Below are 16,599 nucleotides of genomic sequence, written 5' to 3' on the forward strand. Positions count from 1 at the left end.
TCTTAAACATCAAACAGAGGGGAAGGAAACAGCACGGTGTAAATTTTACGTATTTCACTAACAACCAAGCCATAATTGATACTACTTATTTGTGGGTTAGGTAGAATGTCTTTCTGGTTTGACATGCACATTGATGAGCACCACTTCTGTTGCTGCTCAAATTAACACCCTAATTTTCTAAATCTTGAAAAATGTGATTAATGTGTTAGTACCAGGACCCATTTGAGAAACAGTCAGATGTTGTAAGGACTAGACCAAAGGGCTGAAAGAACGTCTTGAATGTGGAGAGGATGTTTCCACTTGTTGGTGAGTCCAGAGGTAGTACTGTTTTAAACCAAAGAGATTGGACTTTTAGGACAAAGATGAGGTTTCTTTTCTCTCAAAAGGTTGTGTGACTGCCTCTGAAGGTGGTGGAGACAGAGTCACAGATACATACATTCTTGTTATGAAAGGGAATCAGAGACTATCAGCGTCAGATGAGAATGTGGGATTCAAACAAATGGATCAGCTATGATCTTTTTGAATGAAGGAACAGGTTTGAGGGGCTGAATTGCCCATCTTTTTGTTCCTGACTCTCATGTTTGTCTGTTCGTCATCTGGTGATCTTACAATGCATTAAAACAAGACATTGAGCATATTACATTTTTAAAATTATTAAAATGGTAAAGGAAGCACAAATCTAACCACAGTATGTGCAACTTGTAGCAAATGGGACATGATATTTTAGTGAAATTTTAGACTGTGGGGAGAAAGTGTTTTGAAGGACACAATGAACCTCTTTAACAAAGACCAGCCGTAAATAGCCACAATTGGGAACACTGGGAAAGCATTATTCAGTGTTTCAGGAGGTGATGGTGTAATGGTGATGATACTGTATTGATAATTCAGACACTCTGACTAATGTTTTGGGTTGAAATGAATCCCACTGAGCCAATTGCTAAAAATTCAATAAATTGCACTAGCACGTGCAATAAAAATCCAGTCAAAAATTGGTGACCATATAACTGTTGTTGACTATTGCAAAATATCCATCTGATTCAACAATGCCTTTTGGGGAAGGAAGGAAATCTGCCATCCTTACCTGGTGTGATCCACAAGTGCCTCCACACCAACAGCAATGTGGTTAACTTCTAACTATCATGGGGGCAATTAGGGATGTGCAATAAATAGCTATTGATGTCCACATCCCATGAAAGAATGGTTTAAAATGGATTTTTATAAATGATTTAGGGTAATTATACAAAATGTCTCCAGAAACATTACCTCTTTAAGACCCAGGAAGGAAATACCATAAATTGATTGGGTTCCTCTGACCCAATTACAAATAAACTAACTTTGCCTTTATCTGGAGTACAACGTAAATCATTGATCTCCTTGTTTAAGGATGGATGGTGATGTATTAGAAACAGTTCAGAGGTTTATTAGACTGATATCAGCAATAGGTAGCTTGAGGTATGAGGAAATGTTGTATCCACTGGAGTTTAGAAAAGGTGCCTTGATTTAAACATATACCATCCTGAGGGGCAATGACAAAGTAGATTTAGGAAGGACGTTTCCTCTGTCCGGGGAATGTGGGTCACTGTTTAAGAATAAAGGATAGCAAATTTAAAATAGAGACAGGAGACAACTGCTGCTCTCTTTCTGAAATGGCAATGGGAAAAAGAGTCTTTGAGGAAGTAGTTAAATTCTTGATAAGAAAATGTGAAAGGTTATCAGAGGAAGAAGGAATCAGATCAGCATTGATCTTAATCAAATGGTGGGGCAGGTCTGAGGAACCTGTTCCTAATATGAATGACTGTACATCTTCGCAATGTAAAATTGGAAGAATTATGCAAATTATATCAGCAAATACAATAGCTCTTGTTAAAGGAAAGTTGGTGATCAAGCACAATGAATGGATTTGGTTTATTTCTGTGGACCAAACTTAAAATAAAATATGATATGGAGATGCCGGTGTTGGACTGGGGTGTACAAAGTTAAAAATCACAAACACTAGGTCATAGTCCAACAGGTTTAATTGAAAGCACGCTAGCTTTCGGAGCGACACTCCTTCATCAGGTGATAGTGGAGGGCTCGATCGTAACACAGGATTTATAGCAAAAATTTACAGTGCAATGTAACTGAAATTATACATTGAAAAATTGATTGTCTGTTAAGCCTTTCATCTGTTAGAATAGTGATAGTTTCACTTCTTTCATGTGTAAATCACAAAACCTTTTTTTTAAAGTTGCATTCTCGGGTTAGCTGTTAACAATGGTGATAGCTAGACAATATGTTGAAGGTGTTGGCCCCCTGTGTTCTCTGTCTATGCCATGATGATTGATTCCAATCTAAAAAGTGAGATAACAGAGTTTTACATAAATTCATGCAGTTTTTGAGCTCAGAGTTCTATGAATGCATACAGTTTTTGAGCAAAGTACAATGTAACTCTGCAATTTACCCCACAAAATATATGTGTGCATGTGGGTCTTTGTCTGTGTGTGTCTGTCTGGGGTGGGGGTTGAGAGTGTGAGAAAGTGTGCGTGTGTGTGTATAATGAGTGCAGAGTGTCTTAAGTCTGTGAGGGGGTGCATGCGTGTGTGTGTGTGTGTCTATAAGGGTGCGTGTGGGTGTCTGTGTGCGCGTCTGTGTGTACCTGTGTCCGTGTGTATGTAAGAGAGTGTGTGTGTAGGAATATCTGTGTGTGTGTGTGTAGTGCAATGGTAATCACCTGTAATGTGACATGGACCCAAGGTCCTGGTTGAGGCCCTCCCTATGGGTACTGAACTTAGCTATCAGCCTCTGCTCAGCCACTTTCCTCTGCTGCCTGTCCCGAAGTCCACCTTGGAGGATGGTCACCCGAAGGTCCAAGGCTGAATGTTCTGGACCACTGAAGTGTTTCCCAACTGGGAGGGAACCCTCCTGTCTGTTGATTGTTGTGCGGTGCCCATTCATCCGTTGTCGTAGCCTTTGCTCAGTTTCCCCCGATCTCTTGCATCTATTGTTAAATACCCACTATCAAAAGCATTGATTGCATCAGAAAAAGCATGCATCAAATGGACTATGTTGCAAATATCTGGTGACTAGCTGCTTTAACTGCTGTGCTGAAGTATGGCTTAATGTTCAAATCATCTAATAAATGTAGCAATGGTCAGGATGTACCTCTGCAATTAATAACCCACTCCAAACAGTGTCACAAACTCTGTACCTCCCATTTTATAGGATATGTAACATTCTGACAGGTAGCATACCTTGAGCCTACAAATGACTAATAGTGTGGCATTGGAAAAGCACAGCAGATCAGGCAGCTTCTGAGGAGCAGGAGAGTTAATGTTTCAGGCAGAAGCCCTTCATCAGAAATGGTGCTTCTGCTCCTCAGATGCTACCTGACCGGCTGTGCTTTTCCAGCACACTTTTCGATTCTGATCTCCAGCATCTGCAGTCCTCACTTTCTCCTACAAATGACTAAACCAATCAATACAATTAAAATAATACTGAGTACTCTTACACATGGTAATGGAAGATGTAGCGGGCACTAATTGCACTGTTACACTGCTAACTCTCTTTGAACTCTACCTATCTTCCATTTTCTATTGAACAGACTCCTCCCACAATGCTACTTATACCCAGTGTGGAGCAGCTTCAGCGTTCTAAACCCCTCCCACACCGCATAGTATAACACAAATTTTACTAAATTTTGTAAAATCCGCACTCATACTTTTTGTAATTTTTCTCATGAATAATAAGCATCTTAAAATGACCTGACTATGGGATAATGGACAATAAGCTCTATAGCTCTTTTCCACTAGACCAGCACATCCTGTAAAAGAAAATAAGAACAGGATTAAGCCAATCAGCCCATCGAATAGCTCTGTTTTTAAATACAATTATAATCAAACACCAATGTCTTTTACCTACACTATCCCCATAACCCTTTACAACATTGGTATCCAGAAATCTATCAACCTCAACTTTAAACATACTTTGATTGAGTTCCGAACTGAATAACGTGTTGCTGGAAAAGCGCAGCAGGTCAGGCAGCATCCAAGGAGCAGGAGAATCGACGTTTTGGTCATAAGCCCTGTTCCCACAGCCCTCTCCAGTCAAACATTTCAAAGATTCACAAAGATTCTGAATACGTTTTGAAACAGAAATTGCTGGAGAAACTCAGCAGGTCAGGACAGAAAGCAAAGTTAACATTTCTAATCCTCTGATCCTTATTTAGAACCTTCTCGTGTGAGTGTTTTGATTTACTGAAAGAAATAAAAAAATTCATATTAAAACTAAGTTTTAACGATTTTAACATCATCATTAATGAAGTTTTTTCTGGAATAAAATCGTAAATTGTCTTCAAGGAAGCCAGATTGATAGATCCTTTCATGTTTAGTCTCATAAAGAGGTAGTATACGATGGGCCATATTGGGAAGTGGGTGAAACAATTAAATTCACGTTGTGCAGCTGTATGGAGAAAGAGAGTGCAGTCTTGCCATCTGAGTATAACACCATCAACTTGCTGCAAAGCCTGAGGGACCCACTGTCCTTTGAGGTTTATAGGTTACAAAGACCAGTGATATATTTTCATCCAGGACGTTACCTGGGAAATTTACTGTAGGCTATCAGAATTAGCAAATAAAATATCTCTCAGCACTATTTCCATGAAGAGAAGTGTTCACTCCAAAGTCCTAACCAATTTCCATCCCTCAGACAACATCTACCATTAACAATGTCAGCATTTCAAGCCACACGTTAGTTCTGAAGCACTTTTGGACTTCTAGACATGGTGAAAGCAGCTTTAATCTTTGTGCAAACACTTGCATTGCAATTTGACTTCTAATGAAGTGTATATCATTTTAAAAAGTATAGGGATTATTCCTGCTGCCATATGGAATGCCAGTGTGTGGTCAATCTTCAAGAAGCTCCAACTTGAATGGGTTTTGCTTCCAAAAAGATGCAGGATACCTCATGCAGCAATGCTTATGTTGTCCCTTGTAATATAAGAAAATGAATATGGATATCATGGTACTGAAGAATCCAACAAATATTACAGTTAACAATTACATACAAATATTGTGTTCCTCAGGCATGTAATGTCTGAGCTAGCATTAAACTAGTATGTTACACAGAGCAGGATGCTCCCCAGTAGCATATCATACCTCAAATGATCCAAAAGCAAAATGGGATTGGATACCTTATACCCTCAGATCACTGTAATGAGTTTATCTTAGAAAGGTACAGCAATATACTGACTGAGAGATATAGCAACAACTGTGGAACAGTTCCACTCCTGAAACAATCCCACACAGTAACAAGACATTGCAATTCAGCTGATCAAGAGAAAAGTGCATTTAAGCAGCTTTCCCCACCTGCAAAAAAAAACTAATTGAAAATAAGTACAGTATACTGCTTTAATAATACAAGAAAAAGACTGTTTTATTCCACATCTTTATTTCCAACATACAATGAACCACACTGGAGCAATGAAAATAAACCACAAAATGTGATACTCATCCACCCCTCCCCTCCCAAAGGGTTACATCTGTAATGCCTTTAAGAAACACTGTACTCTCTCAGCCAAGAGATTGCTAGATAGCTAGCAGGCTGAAATTTACAAATGGTTTGGTGTTATTTAAAAGAACAAAATGGAAAGACTGCATTCCACTTACATTACATTTTATTTAGAACAGAGTTCTATAAACCTTGGGTGAGTGGGGTGGGGGTGTAGATGCATATCACTACAAACACAGTTGGCACAATACCCCCAACCCCACCATGTTCCCTTCCCCAACCCCACTCATTCCCTGTTTAATCCAGTGCTCCTGCTTTCACTAATGTGGGAGCTAGCCAACGTAGATTAGAAATCGCAGTCCACATTATTTCATATTCTCTCTTTAAAAGCTTCAAATGATCAGAGTTTTGATAGAAAGGAACGGAGGTCTGATGGCAGAAGTTTGATAAACTTATAATGGTTTTGCTCATCACTGACATGATTACATCAAGTCCAAGCAGTTCCGAATCTTCATTCAACTTAGGTCAAGGTCTCTCCTTTGGTCACCTGCAGAACCAAACCAACAGAGAGTGCACCATTAGTAGCTATTCCACATCACAAACAAATTCCTACAAAGTTCAGAGTCAAGTGTCAAACACTTTTCCAGGCTACCAAAAAGTGACCTTGATGTTAAACATTTACTGGCAGTGATCTTTAAAATTAAATGTCTTTACCTCAGAGCTAGGGGTTTTGGATGAGAGAGTTGAAGCACCTATCAGTTTTTTCTTTTTTCTCCTCTTTTTTTCACAAAAGGTAATGCTGTGTGATATGCTGTTTATTTTTTTTCCTTCACATCAAAGGGCAAGTCCCTGTTTATCTTTTTCCTTTTCTAACCCCCACACTACCGCCGAACTGTGGTAGTGCTTATTTTTTCCCCAGCATCCATGGTGTGTGTGCGTGCGCAGGTGTGAGACGCAGTGAGAGACACAAGGTACACGAATCTTTTATTCAATTTCCACCACCAGGAAGACACCCAGGTGGCCAGTGACAAGCACTGCCCTTCACATCAAAGGGCAATGCTGTGTGATCATGAACCACCTATCTATTGGAGATTGGGGTCTATTTTGAAACGGGTTGTGATTGGTTGCTATTGGGACAGCATAACACTAGCCCTAACAAAGATTACAAGAAAGGTCTGGGAAAAAAAAAAAGAGTAGAAACACAGGGATCACGGAGGAAATGGTATTCCAGGTTCATTTATTGTTTGCAGTCTGCACCTTTTTTTTCAAAAAGAAAGGGGCTGCTTTTAAATGTTTAGCTGTACTTCAGTACCACGTTGCTGAGCCATGGGTAGTTCACACAGAGAAGGATAGGTAGGTTGAAGGATCTCCTCATGAGCATGGACAACGTGGCCAGTAACATGTTATAAGAGGAAATGGGGTGCCCTACTGTCTGCCCCTCTTCCGTGCCTATACCTAGACTGGAGTATCTACACAGAGGGAGAATGCAAAATCCATTGGCATTGTACAGGCATTCCATGAATATTGAGCACTGCAAGGGCTGAGGTACATCATCATTCTTCAAAGATTAAGGCTTGTGACCAGTGATGTGCCACAAGGATCAATGCTGGGTCCCTGCATTTCCCAGTTTAGGAAAGCGATTTGGATGTGAACATAGAAGGTATAGTTAGTAAGTTTGCAGATGACACCAAAACTGGAGGTGTAGTGGACAGCAAAGAAGGTTACCTCAGAGTACAGCAGGAGTGGCAGATGGAGTTTAATTTAGATAAATATGAGGTGCTGCATTTTGGAAAGGCAACTCAGGGTTGGACTTGAACACTTAATGGTAAGGTCCTATGGAGTGTTGCTAAACAAAGAGACTTTGGAGTGCAGGTTCATACTTCTTTGCAAATGGAGTCTTAAGTAGGTATGATAACAAAGAAGGCATTTAGTATGCTTTCCTTTGTTGGTCAGTGTTGGGAGATCATGTTGCGGCTGTACGTAATTGGTTAGGCCACTTTTGGAATATTGTGTATAATTCTGGTCAGTCTCCTATAGGAAGGATATTGTGAAACTTGAAAGGGTTCAGAAAAGATTTACAAAGATGTTGCCAGGGTTGGAGAATTTGAGCTATAGGGAGAGGTTGAATAGTCTGGGACTGTTTTCCCTGGAGCATCAGAGGCTGAGGGGTGACCTTATAGAGGTTTATAAAACCATGAGGGGCATGGATAGGGAGAATAGGCAAGGTCTTTTCCACAGGGTAGATTAGATTAGATTACTTACAGTGTGGAAACAGGGCCTTCGGCCCAACAAGTCCACACCGACCCGCCAGTGTAACCCGCCCAGACCCATTCTCCTACATTTACCCCTTCACCTAACACTACGGGCAATTTAGCATGGCCAATTCACCTAACCTGCACATTTTTGGATTGTGGGAGGAAACCGGAGCACCTGGAAGAAACCCACGCAGACACGGGGAGAATGTGCAAACTCCACACAGTCAGTCGCCTGAGGCGGGAATTGAACCCGGGTCTCTGGCGCTGTGAAGCAGCAGTGCTAACCACTGTGCTACCGTACCGTACCGTTCTGGAGTCCAGAACTAGAAGGCATAGGTTTAGGGGGGAAAAAAAAAAAAGAGTGGAAAGATATATAAATAAAAAAGACCTAAATGGCAACTTTTTCACACAAAGGATGGTGCGTGTATGGAAGTGGTGGAGGCTGGGTACAATTACAACATTTAAAAGGCATCTGGATGGGTATATGAATAGGAAGGGTTTGGAGGGATATGCACCAAGGACTGGCAAATAGGACTAGATTAATTTAGGATATCTGGTCAGCATGGATAAGTTGGATGGAAGGGTCTGCTTCTGTGCTGTACATCTCTATGACATTGACTTTGAAAGTCTCCTTTACCAGTTAGCAAGTTTCCATTGCTGTTTTTAAAATTCTTTTGCAGTGAATGTTTTGATTTTGTCACCTTGCCTCACTAGGGGTAATTTGACCCATTATTGTTAGTTCATTTAAAAAGAGATGACATTTGGAGTTTATTGTGCAGGGGCTTGTGAATTAAGAACCTGGGGACTTTGAGCAAGTCTGGGACATCATCTCAGGATAAGAGGTCATCCATTTCAGATTGAAATGATAATTTTTTTTTACATCAGAGGGTTGTGAATCACTGGAGTTCCAAGACCAGAACTCAGACAAGAACACATTCGAGACTAATATTTGATTTTTGGAGTCTTAGAGGAAACCAGGAACTTGGGGATCGGTTAAGCAAGTGAATTTGAGCTTAAAAGGCCAGCCATAATCTCATTGAATGGTTCAAGGGGTTGGAAGATCATAGAATCCTTACAATGCAGAAAAAGGCCATTTGGCCCATCTAGTCTACATCAGACTATTAAAGCGCATCCCATCCAGACAGGATCTATTTCCATTTCCAAAGGTTATGAATATTGCAAAGTCAGAAGTCACACAACACCAGGTTATAGTCCAACAGGTTTATTTGAAAATGCAAGCTTTCGGAGCACTGCTCCTCTGTCAGCTAGCTATCTGATGAAGCAGCTGCGATCTGAAAGCTTGTATTTTTAAATAAACCCGTTGGACTATAACCTGGTGTTGTGTGATTTTTAACTTTGTCCACCCCAGTCCAACACTGGCATCTCCACATCAAGAATATTGCAACAGAAGCAAAAATAATTCAGTATTATTTTGAATGCCCACATCAAAAGCAACACAATGAAATACTTCATAAACTGACAATAAAAGTGAATATTGCTAGAAAAAAAGATATTTTTGTCTTGTACTCATCAGAACAATTTGCAAGAATACCAATTTTAGGGAAAATACAACATGAATAAAAGGAATGCAAGTTGAAAAGCTTCACCAAAAATGTGACTTTTTTCCACCCAGAAATACTCAAGTTCTACACCATAAAATGATGAACATGCATTGTCCTCTAGCAGCTAAACACAGTCATGAGCTTCATGGGTTGATCTGAATGGATGTTACATGACCACAAACAGGTAGATAACCAATCGCTCAAATATAAGAAAACATCTACTCAAATCTGACAACACCGAATTAAACATTTTTTTCTCAAAATAATTTTTTCGGTACATATGAAACTCAGCCATGTTGGTCTTACCCTTGCCTCGATGTATTCGATCCTTCGCTCTAATGCTGTCAGTTTTTCATTCAGCGTGGCTAGCCGTGATCGGCAGGACATGTCTGCACAAATGAAAATTTTTTTTAAAAAAAATCACAATTTAAAGGTGTAACACAAAATATTCCTTCCGGCAGCACAATGCTGCAAATTAACTCCAAGACTAAATGAGAGTGGTCTATATTTTGTACCACAATAAATAGTGGTTAGCACTGCTGCCTCTCAGCGCCAGGGACCCAGGTTCGATTCCAGCCTTGGGTGACTGTGTGGAGTTTGCAAATTCTCCCAGTGTCTGCATGGGTTTCCTCTGGGTGCTCCGGTTTCCTCCCACAGTCCAAAGGTGTGCAGGTTAGGTGAATTGGCCATGCTAAATTGCCCATAATGTTAGGTGCATTAGTCAGAGGGAAATGAGTCTGGGTGGGTTACTCTTCCGAGGGTCAGTGTGGACTTGTTGGGCTGAAGGGCCTGTTTCCACACCGCAGGGAATCTAAACTCCAAGCAGTTTCTTTCAAGAGACTTGCATTTAGATCATGCCTCTCACAGCCTCAGAATGATCCAAAAGCGTTTTACAACCAGATGCTGCCAGACCTGAGTTTCTCCAACAATTTTATTTTTATTTCAGATTCTAGTTTCCGTAAGAATATCAGAGGTAAGTCAGCCCCTCAATCCTGCTCTGCCATTTACAATAATGGCTGACCTCATCTCAGTCTCAACTCTAATTTCTGCCCACAATCCTTTAACCCATTACCAATTAAAAATCTGCCTAGCTCCTCAAGTTTATTCATGGCCCCAACATCCACCATACTCTTGGATAGTGAATTCCAAAGATTCACAACCCTTTAAGAGAAGTAATTCCTCCTCTTCTCTGTTTTAAATCTGCTACCTCTGACCCTAAAGCTACGAACTCTCACTCTAGATCACTCCATGAGGAAACATCAACACTACACCTCAATTAAATCTCTTCTCATTTTTCTAAAATTCTGAGTATTGTTGGGGGCGGCATGGTAGCTCAGTGGTTAGGACTGCCGCCTCACAGCGCCAGGGACCCGGGTTTGATTCCTGCCTCGGGCGACTGTCTGTGTGGAGTTTGCACATTCTCCCCGTGTCTGCGTGGGTTACCTCCGGGTGCTCCAGTTTCCTCCCACAGTCCAAAGATGTGCAGGTCAGGTGAATTGGCCATGCTAAATTGCCCGTAGTGTTAGGTGCATTAGTCAGAGGTAAATATAGGGTAGGGGAATGGGTCTGGATGGGTCACTTTGGAGGGTTAGTGTGGATTTGTTGGGCCGAAGAGCCTGTTTCCACACTGTAGGGAATCTAGTCTAACCTAATAAGCCCTAAACTGTTCAAATCTCTCATCACAAGACAAGCCTTTCACCTCTGGAATTAATCCAGCGCAGCTTCTCTGAACTGCCTTCAATGGAATTACGTAGTCCTTCAAGTAAGGCGACCAAAACCATATGCCGTATTTCTGACATGGTCCACAACATTTTGTTTTTATAACAAAATTGAATCTTTTTGGGGGGGGGGGGGGGGGGGGGGGGGGTTGTGTGGGGATACTGTTCAACTGCGCAGCCTGTGCATGGTCTGGGCAGGAACTTCGGGTTGCTGTGCAGTCACAGGGCTTACAGTGAACATTGCCCTGAAGCAACAGATCATAGAATCCTTACAGTGGGGAAAGAGACAATTCGGCCCATCGAATCCACCCCGACCCTCCAAACAGCATCCCACTCAGAGGCACCCTGCTACCTTATATCTGTAACCATGCACTTCCCATGGCTAATCCATATAGCCTACACACCCCTGGACATCATGGGTAATTTAGCATGGCCAATCCATCCAGACCTGCACATCTTTGGACTGAGAGAGGAAGCCGAAGCACCCGGCAGAAACCCATGCAGACACAGAATGTGCACACTCCACACAGTTGCCCAAGGCTGAAATCAAACCCTGGTACTGTGAGGCACCAGTGCTAACCACTGAACCACCATACAGATGGCACTTCAGTTAAATGTCTCAACCAAAAAGAAGACAGCAAAAGAATCCAGCAAGTTTAATTTGGGCTGCCAATCCAATTGTGAACTTAATGCACCTGGAACTAAAAGCAGTAGCATCGATGCTCTGTGAGAGTAGCTCTCGGCCAGTGACTACGGAAACACAACTTATTTGAATGCACCACAGCTCATTCTCATGATCAAAGTAAACACCTACTGCTTATGGGGTGTGCATTGTGTGGGACTGCATTTTTTAAACAGACAATATATGCAGCACTATTGTATAAATCTTGCATTCAGTAATCAGTAACATTGTTAGAATTTCAGTTAAGTGTATTTCAAAATGCAATGTATGAAATTTGTGTGTTGTGCTCACTTGCAATGTGGAAGCACTAGGAATGACAGTGAAGATAGTTTGAGAAGACAAATTAACATCATCACACTTAAAGCATAATGGCATAGCATCAATGCATTAGCTTACAAAAGGCTTTTCTTACACTTGTACTGATATTGATGTATTCAATATACTCAACAATCCTGCTGCATGCGGGGGAAAGAGAGCAAGAAATAAAGAGGAAAAAACCCTTCGATGAATCACATGTATCTCTAGCATCTTGTGTCTTGCTGCCTAGCAACATGAGCCTCTAAAGTGCTAATTCAAATAACTCAAGTGTCAAAAGGAAATCAAAAGAGATTGATTTTTTCAAAGGGGTGCAAACGAGAAACTGCAAATCATCTGGGAGGAAAAAGACTTGAAACTCCTCACGTTAAAGCACAATGTTGTGCCTCAAAACAATGCTGTACAGTCTCTTCAATGCCTCACCATTTCCACCACGGAACTGCTTCCCCTGGGCAAAGGGCACATGGTGTCTGGGGACACCATCTCCCTGGGAAACACAGGCAAGTCTGAGGTCTAGAAGCATAGTGTAGGTGGGCAGCAGGAATTAATAGTCTCAGTCTTCTAAAGCAAAGCTGGAAGATGGGGAAACAAATGTTGACATTGCATTTAAAAATTTCTTGTGTCGTTAAACACTCTATTCCAAAATCCTGATCAAATAATCTACTCATCTTGCTTTTTTCACAGTGCAACTTTCACAAAGCTCTGAGAACCCTTTAACCAGCAACTCAGACAGTGCTAAATATTGGAAGCATCTGAAAGGCCAAGCTGCATTTGTTTGGAGGAATACTAGCTTCATTTCTCTGATTTAGTAGTGGCATTGAATCCCAAAAGACTACATTAGAAGCAGTAATAGCTGAAATGGAAAAAACTATTCCCATTGAGAGTTCCTTCAACCAGACTGGACTCTGATGAACATTCCTTTTCCAGAAGTCTACCAAATAATCAGCTTTCTGCCTCCAGCAATTTCAGTTTTTGCCAAAGTTACAAACATTATATTTTTTTCATCATTTTAACTCTGCTGTAGATAGGCAGTAAATACATTAATGAATGAATCTTTCACCGTATCTCTCATCCTTTCTGATCTTTTGTAGCCTTCTGAATTTACTGCACATGGCAGTTTTACCCAAAAGCTTTATTAATTTATTTTGTTCATATACTTGCCCTATCTTCTCCAATCCTCCAAGGTCTCAGTGCTCTTCCAATTTTGGATTCCTGCTCAGTCCAAGTTTTCACTGCTCAGCTGCCTACATCCCAAGCTCAGGATTTATCCCTCTAAACTTGTCCTGAGCTTTCTCCTCCCTTGAGATGCACCTTACAACTTAGGTCCCTGACCAAGCCTTAAAAGTCCTAATATCTCACGTGGTTTAATAACAAACTTGGTTTGATAATGTTCTGCGAAGCACCTCATGATATTTTACAATGTGTTATGAAGATGTGGGTGAACTATACCTTTTAAGAGAGTTAAGAGCAAGCAGTGACAGCACCAAGTGTTCTCAATAAGACACAATCTAACATGTGCTCCAGCAACTGGAGTAGCTGGTTACCTGGAAACAACAAAAAAACAGATTCGAATTCTACCAATCAGTTTAAATTATCTCATGAAAAAAAATCAAATTCAAACCCAGTCTGAATTGAGTATATTGAGAATCTTAAAAGCCAATGACACAATCCAATGTTCTGGGGTATAAGACTGGGGGAGAATTGTACAGTTGGGAGGAGAACTGCCAAGCCCCAGCATGTAAACAGACTACCTGAAAAATAACTCTCTTAAAAGGTACCTTTTTCAATCAGTAACCTGTGAAGCAGAAATCCCTAAGAAGAAAATAAGATGCAGGAAGATCCAAAACAGAAGAACCAAAAGCTGCCTGGTTTTGCGATAAGAAGTGTTGTTTTGTAAATCTTAATTGGAAGTTTTATTAGACTAGTATTACAGAAGGGAAGGTAACAGATAGATTAGAATAAGGACTAGTTGTTAGTTAATTATTTTTTGTTATATTTTAAGAAAAAAAAGTTGTTAATCTTTACTTTAAATAGTTCTTGGCCACTCGAATTTTCACAAATCACTGCATGTGTTGTTGGTTTAAATTAAGCAGGAGGGTTTACCCCATGTTGTAACATATGCTAAGGGCATTGTGGAGAAGGAAGATTTTTTGTAGACCTATATACATCCAACAGGTTCAGAGTCCACATTTCCTGCACTTATCAGGGCAACTCTTGAATTTTACTAAAACTAAAATATAAGTTTTACATTAATCTATGCACAGAAATGTTAACTTCTCATTAAAAGGAAACAGATATTCTCATAAGAGTGCTTTGCTCTACCTCATGGTCAAACAACCAGCTATATATTGCCACAGTTCATTCAAGACGTCTTTTCTTCCATTGCAGCAGCCAATATTTAAATACTATAGGGATGTCAATGTTTCCAACAGGAAGGACTTTTTCTACATAGAGTCATTATGACACAGGAAGAGACCTTTTGACCCAGTGAGTCCATGTTGCCTCTCCCCAGAATAATCCACTCAATCCCACCTTCCTGCTTCATCTCAGCCTTCTCTCCTGCAGTGGAAATAATTCAAGCATCTCACTTCTCCCCTCATAGCACGTTTATCAATACCAGTATCTTTCCAGTGAGTCCATACACTAAAATGTTAATAACCTTTCTATAACATAGTGCCCCAAACCGCTCATAGTGGTCAAACTGTGACCTATTCATTACCTGCGGCAAATTATAGAGAAGTACAGCACGGAAACAGACACTTCAGTCCAACTTGTACCTGCCGACCAGATATCCCAACCTTATCTAGTCCCACTTGCCAGTACCCGGCCCTTATCCCTCTAAACCCTTCCTGCTCATATACCCATCTAGATGCTTTTTAAATGTTGCAATTACACCAGCCTCCACTACTTCCTCTGGCAGTTCATACATGCATCACCCTCTGTGTGGAAAAAGTTGCCACTTCGGTCTCTTTTATATCTTTCCCCTCTCACCCTAAACCTATGCCCTCTAGTTCTGGGCTCCCCCACCCCAGGGAAAAGACTTTGCCTATTTATCCTATCCCTGCCCCTCATGATTTTACAAATCTCTATGAGGTCACCCCTCAGCCTCCGACACTCCAGGGAAAACAGCCACAGCCTGTTCAGTCTCTCCCTGTAGCTCAAATCATCCAACCCTGGCAACATCCTTGTAAATCTTTTCTGAACCCTTCCAAGTTTCACAGCATCCTTTTGACAGGAAGGAGGCCAGAATTGATAGCCATGCTACACTTGGAACAGTATAGCTTTATTTACAAAACCTACAAGACACAGAGACTCCTTTGCTCCAACCAATTCTGCTGCATATCTGGATAAAGTAAATAAGGCATTATCTTGAAATAAAGGAATGTTTGGCTTTAAAATTGGGTTTGAATTACACCCGTGGCCAACACTGTTAACCTCTCTTTGTGTGAAGATGGCATTTGGTCAATGCAAGACCATGGAAGGGTGACTTTTCGAATAAAAACAAACTGGGAAATCTCAGCAGGTATGGCAGCATCTGCGGAGGGAGAAACAGTTAACTTTTCGTCCAATGGTTCTTCAAAGTCATCGACTTCTCACGTTGGTTTACTCAACCTATTTCCTTCCTCTCCAGTTCTTTCTCGGAAAACCTTCTGCTCCCTGAACGTTAGCAAGACTAAGGACAACTGACACAAACTGTAACTATTTTAATGCAAGGAGCTTGACTGGTGAAGTGGGCGAACTTAGAACACAGGTCAGCACGCGGGAACGTGATACGGTTGCAAATGCTGAGACGTGGCTGGAGAAAGGGCAGGACTGGCAGCTCAACAGTCCAGGGTATCGGAATTTCAGGCAGGATAGGGGCAGAAGTGAGAGCATTGCATTATTTGATAAAGGAAACCATCACTGCCATAATGAAGGAGGACATTGTAGAAGGCTCTTCAAATGAGGCCATCTAGGTAGAGCTTAGAAATAAGAAAAAAAAAGGGGTAACTACCTTGCTGAGAGTATACTGCAGGCTTCCAAACAGTCAGATGGAGATAAAGGAGCATATGTGTAAGCAAGTCGCAGAAAGACATATGAGAGAAACAGAATTATCATTGTAGGGGACTTCAGCTTTCCTAACATTAACTGGGATCACCTTAGTGTGAAAAGATCAGACAGAATGGAATTTTTAAAGGGTGCATCCAGGAGATGTTGTTCCAATACGTAGATAGCTCTATTGGAAATGGGGCTGTGTTAGACTTAACCCTAGGGAATGAAGCTAGTCACATCGGTGATAGAACATAGAACAATACAGCACAGAACAGGCCCTTCAGCCCACGATGTTGTGCCGAACATTTGTCCTAGCTTAAGCACCCATCCATGTACCTATCCAATTGCTGCTTAAAGGTCACCAATCATTCTGACTCTGCCACTCCCACAGGCAACGCACACCATGCCCCCACCACTCTCTGGGTAAAGAACCTACCCCTGACATCCCCCCATACCTTCCACCCTTCACCTTAAATTTATGTCCCCTTGTAACACTCTGTTGTACCCGGGGAAAAAGTCTCTGACTGTCTTCTCTATCTATTCCCCTGATC

The 16,599-nt window shown here is 41.2% G+C and overlaps 1 protein-coding gene across 2 annotated transcripts in view; it reads right to left on the reverse strand.

Moving 5' to 3' along the window:
• Positions 1-5,402: 5,402 nt before the first annotated feature.
• brk1 (BRICK1 subunit of SCAR/WAVE actin nucleating complex) overlaps positions 5,403-16,599 on the reverse strand; it is a 23,604-nt gene continuing 12,407 nt past the window's right edge. The window contains exons 2-3 of one of the 2 annotated variants that reach the window (XM_043707666.1): positions 9,608-9,690; positions 5,403-6,031 (exon numbers count right to left, since the gene is read on the reverse strand). In XM_043707666.1, the coding sequence (XP_043563601.1) occupies positions 6,005-6,031; positions 9,608-9,690 (110 nt within the window). In that variant the 3' untranslated portion in view covers positions 5,403-6,004. Of the gene's footprint in view, positions 6,032-9,605; positions 9,691-16,599 lie in introns of those variants that run through there. The other variant, XM_043707667.1, reaches the window with a different exon arrangement.

Source organism: Chiloscyllium plagiosum, chromosome 18, assembly GCF_004010195.1.
Source record: "Chiloscyllium plagiosum isolate BGI_BamShark_2017 chromosome 18, ASM401019v2, whole genome shotgun sequence".
Taxonomy (NCBI): Eukaryota; Metazoa; Chordata; class Chondrichthyes; order Orectolobiformes; family Hemiscylliidae; genus Chiloscyllium; species Chiloscyllium plagiosum.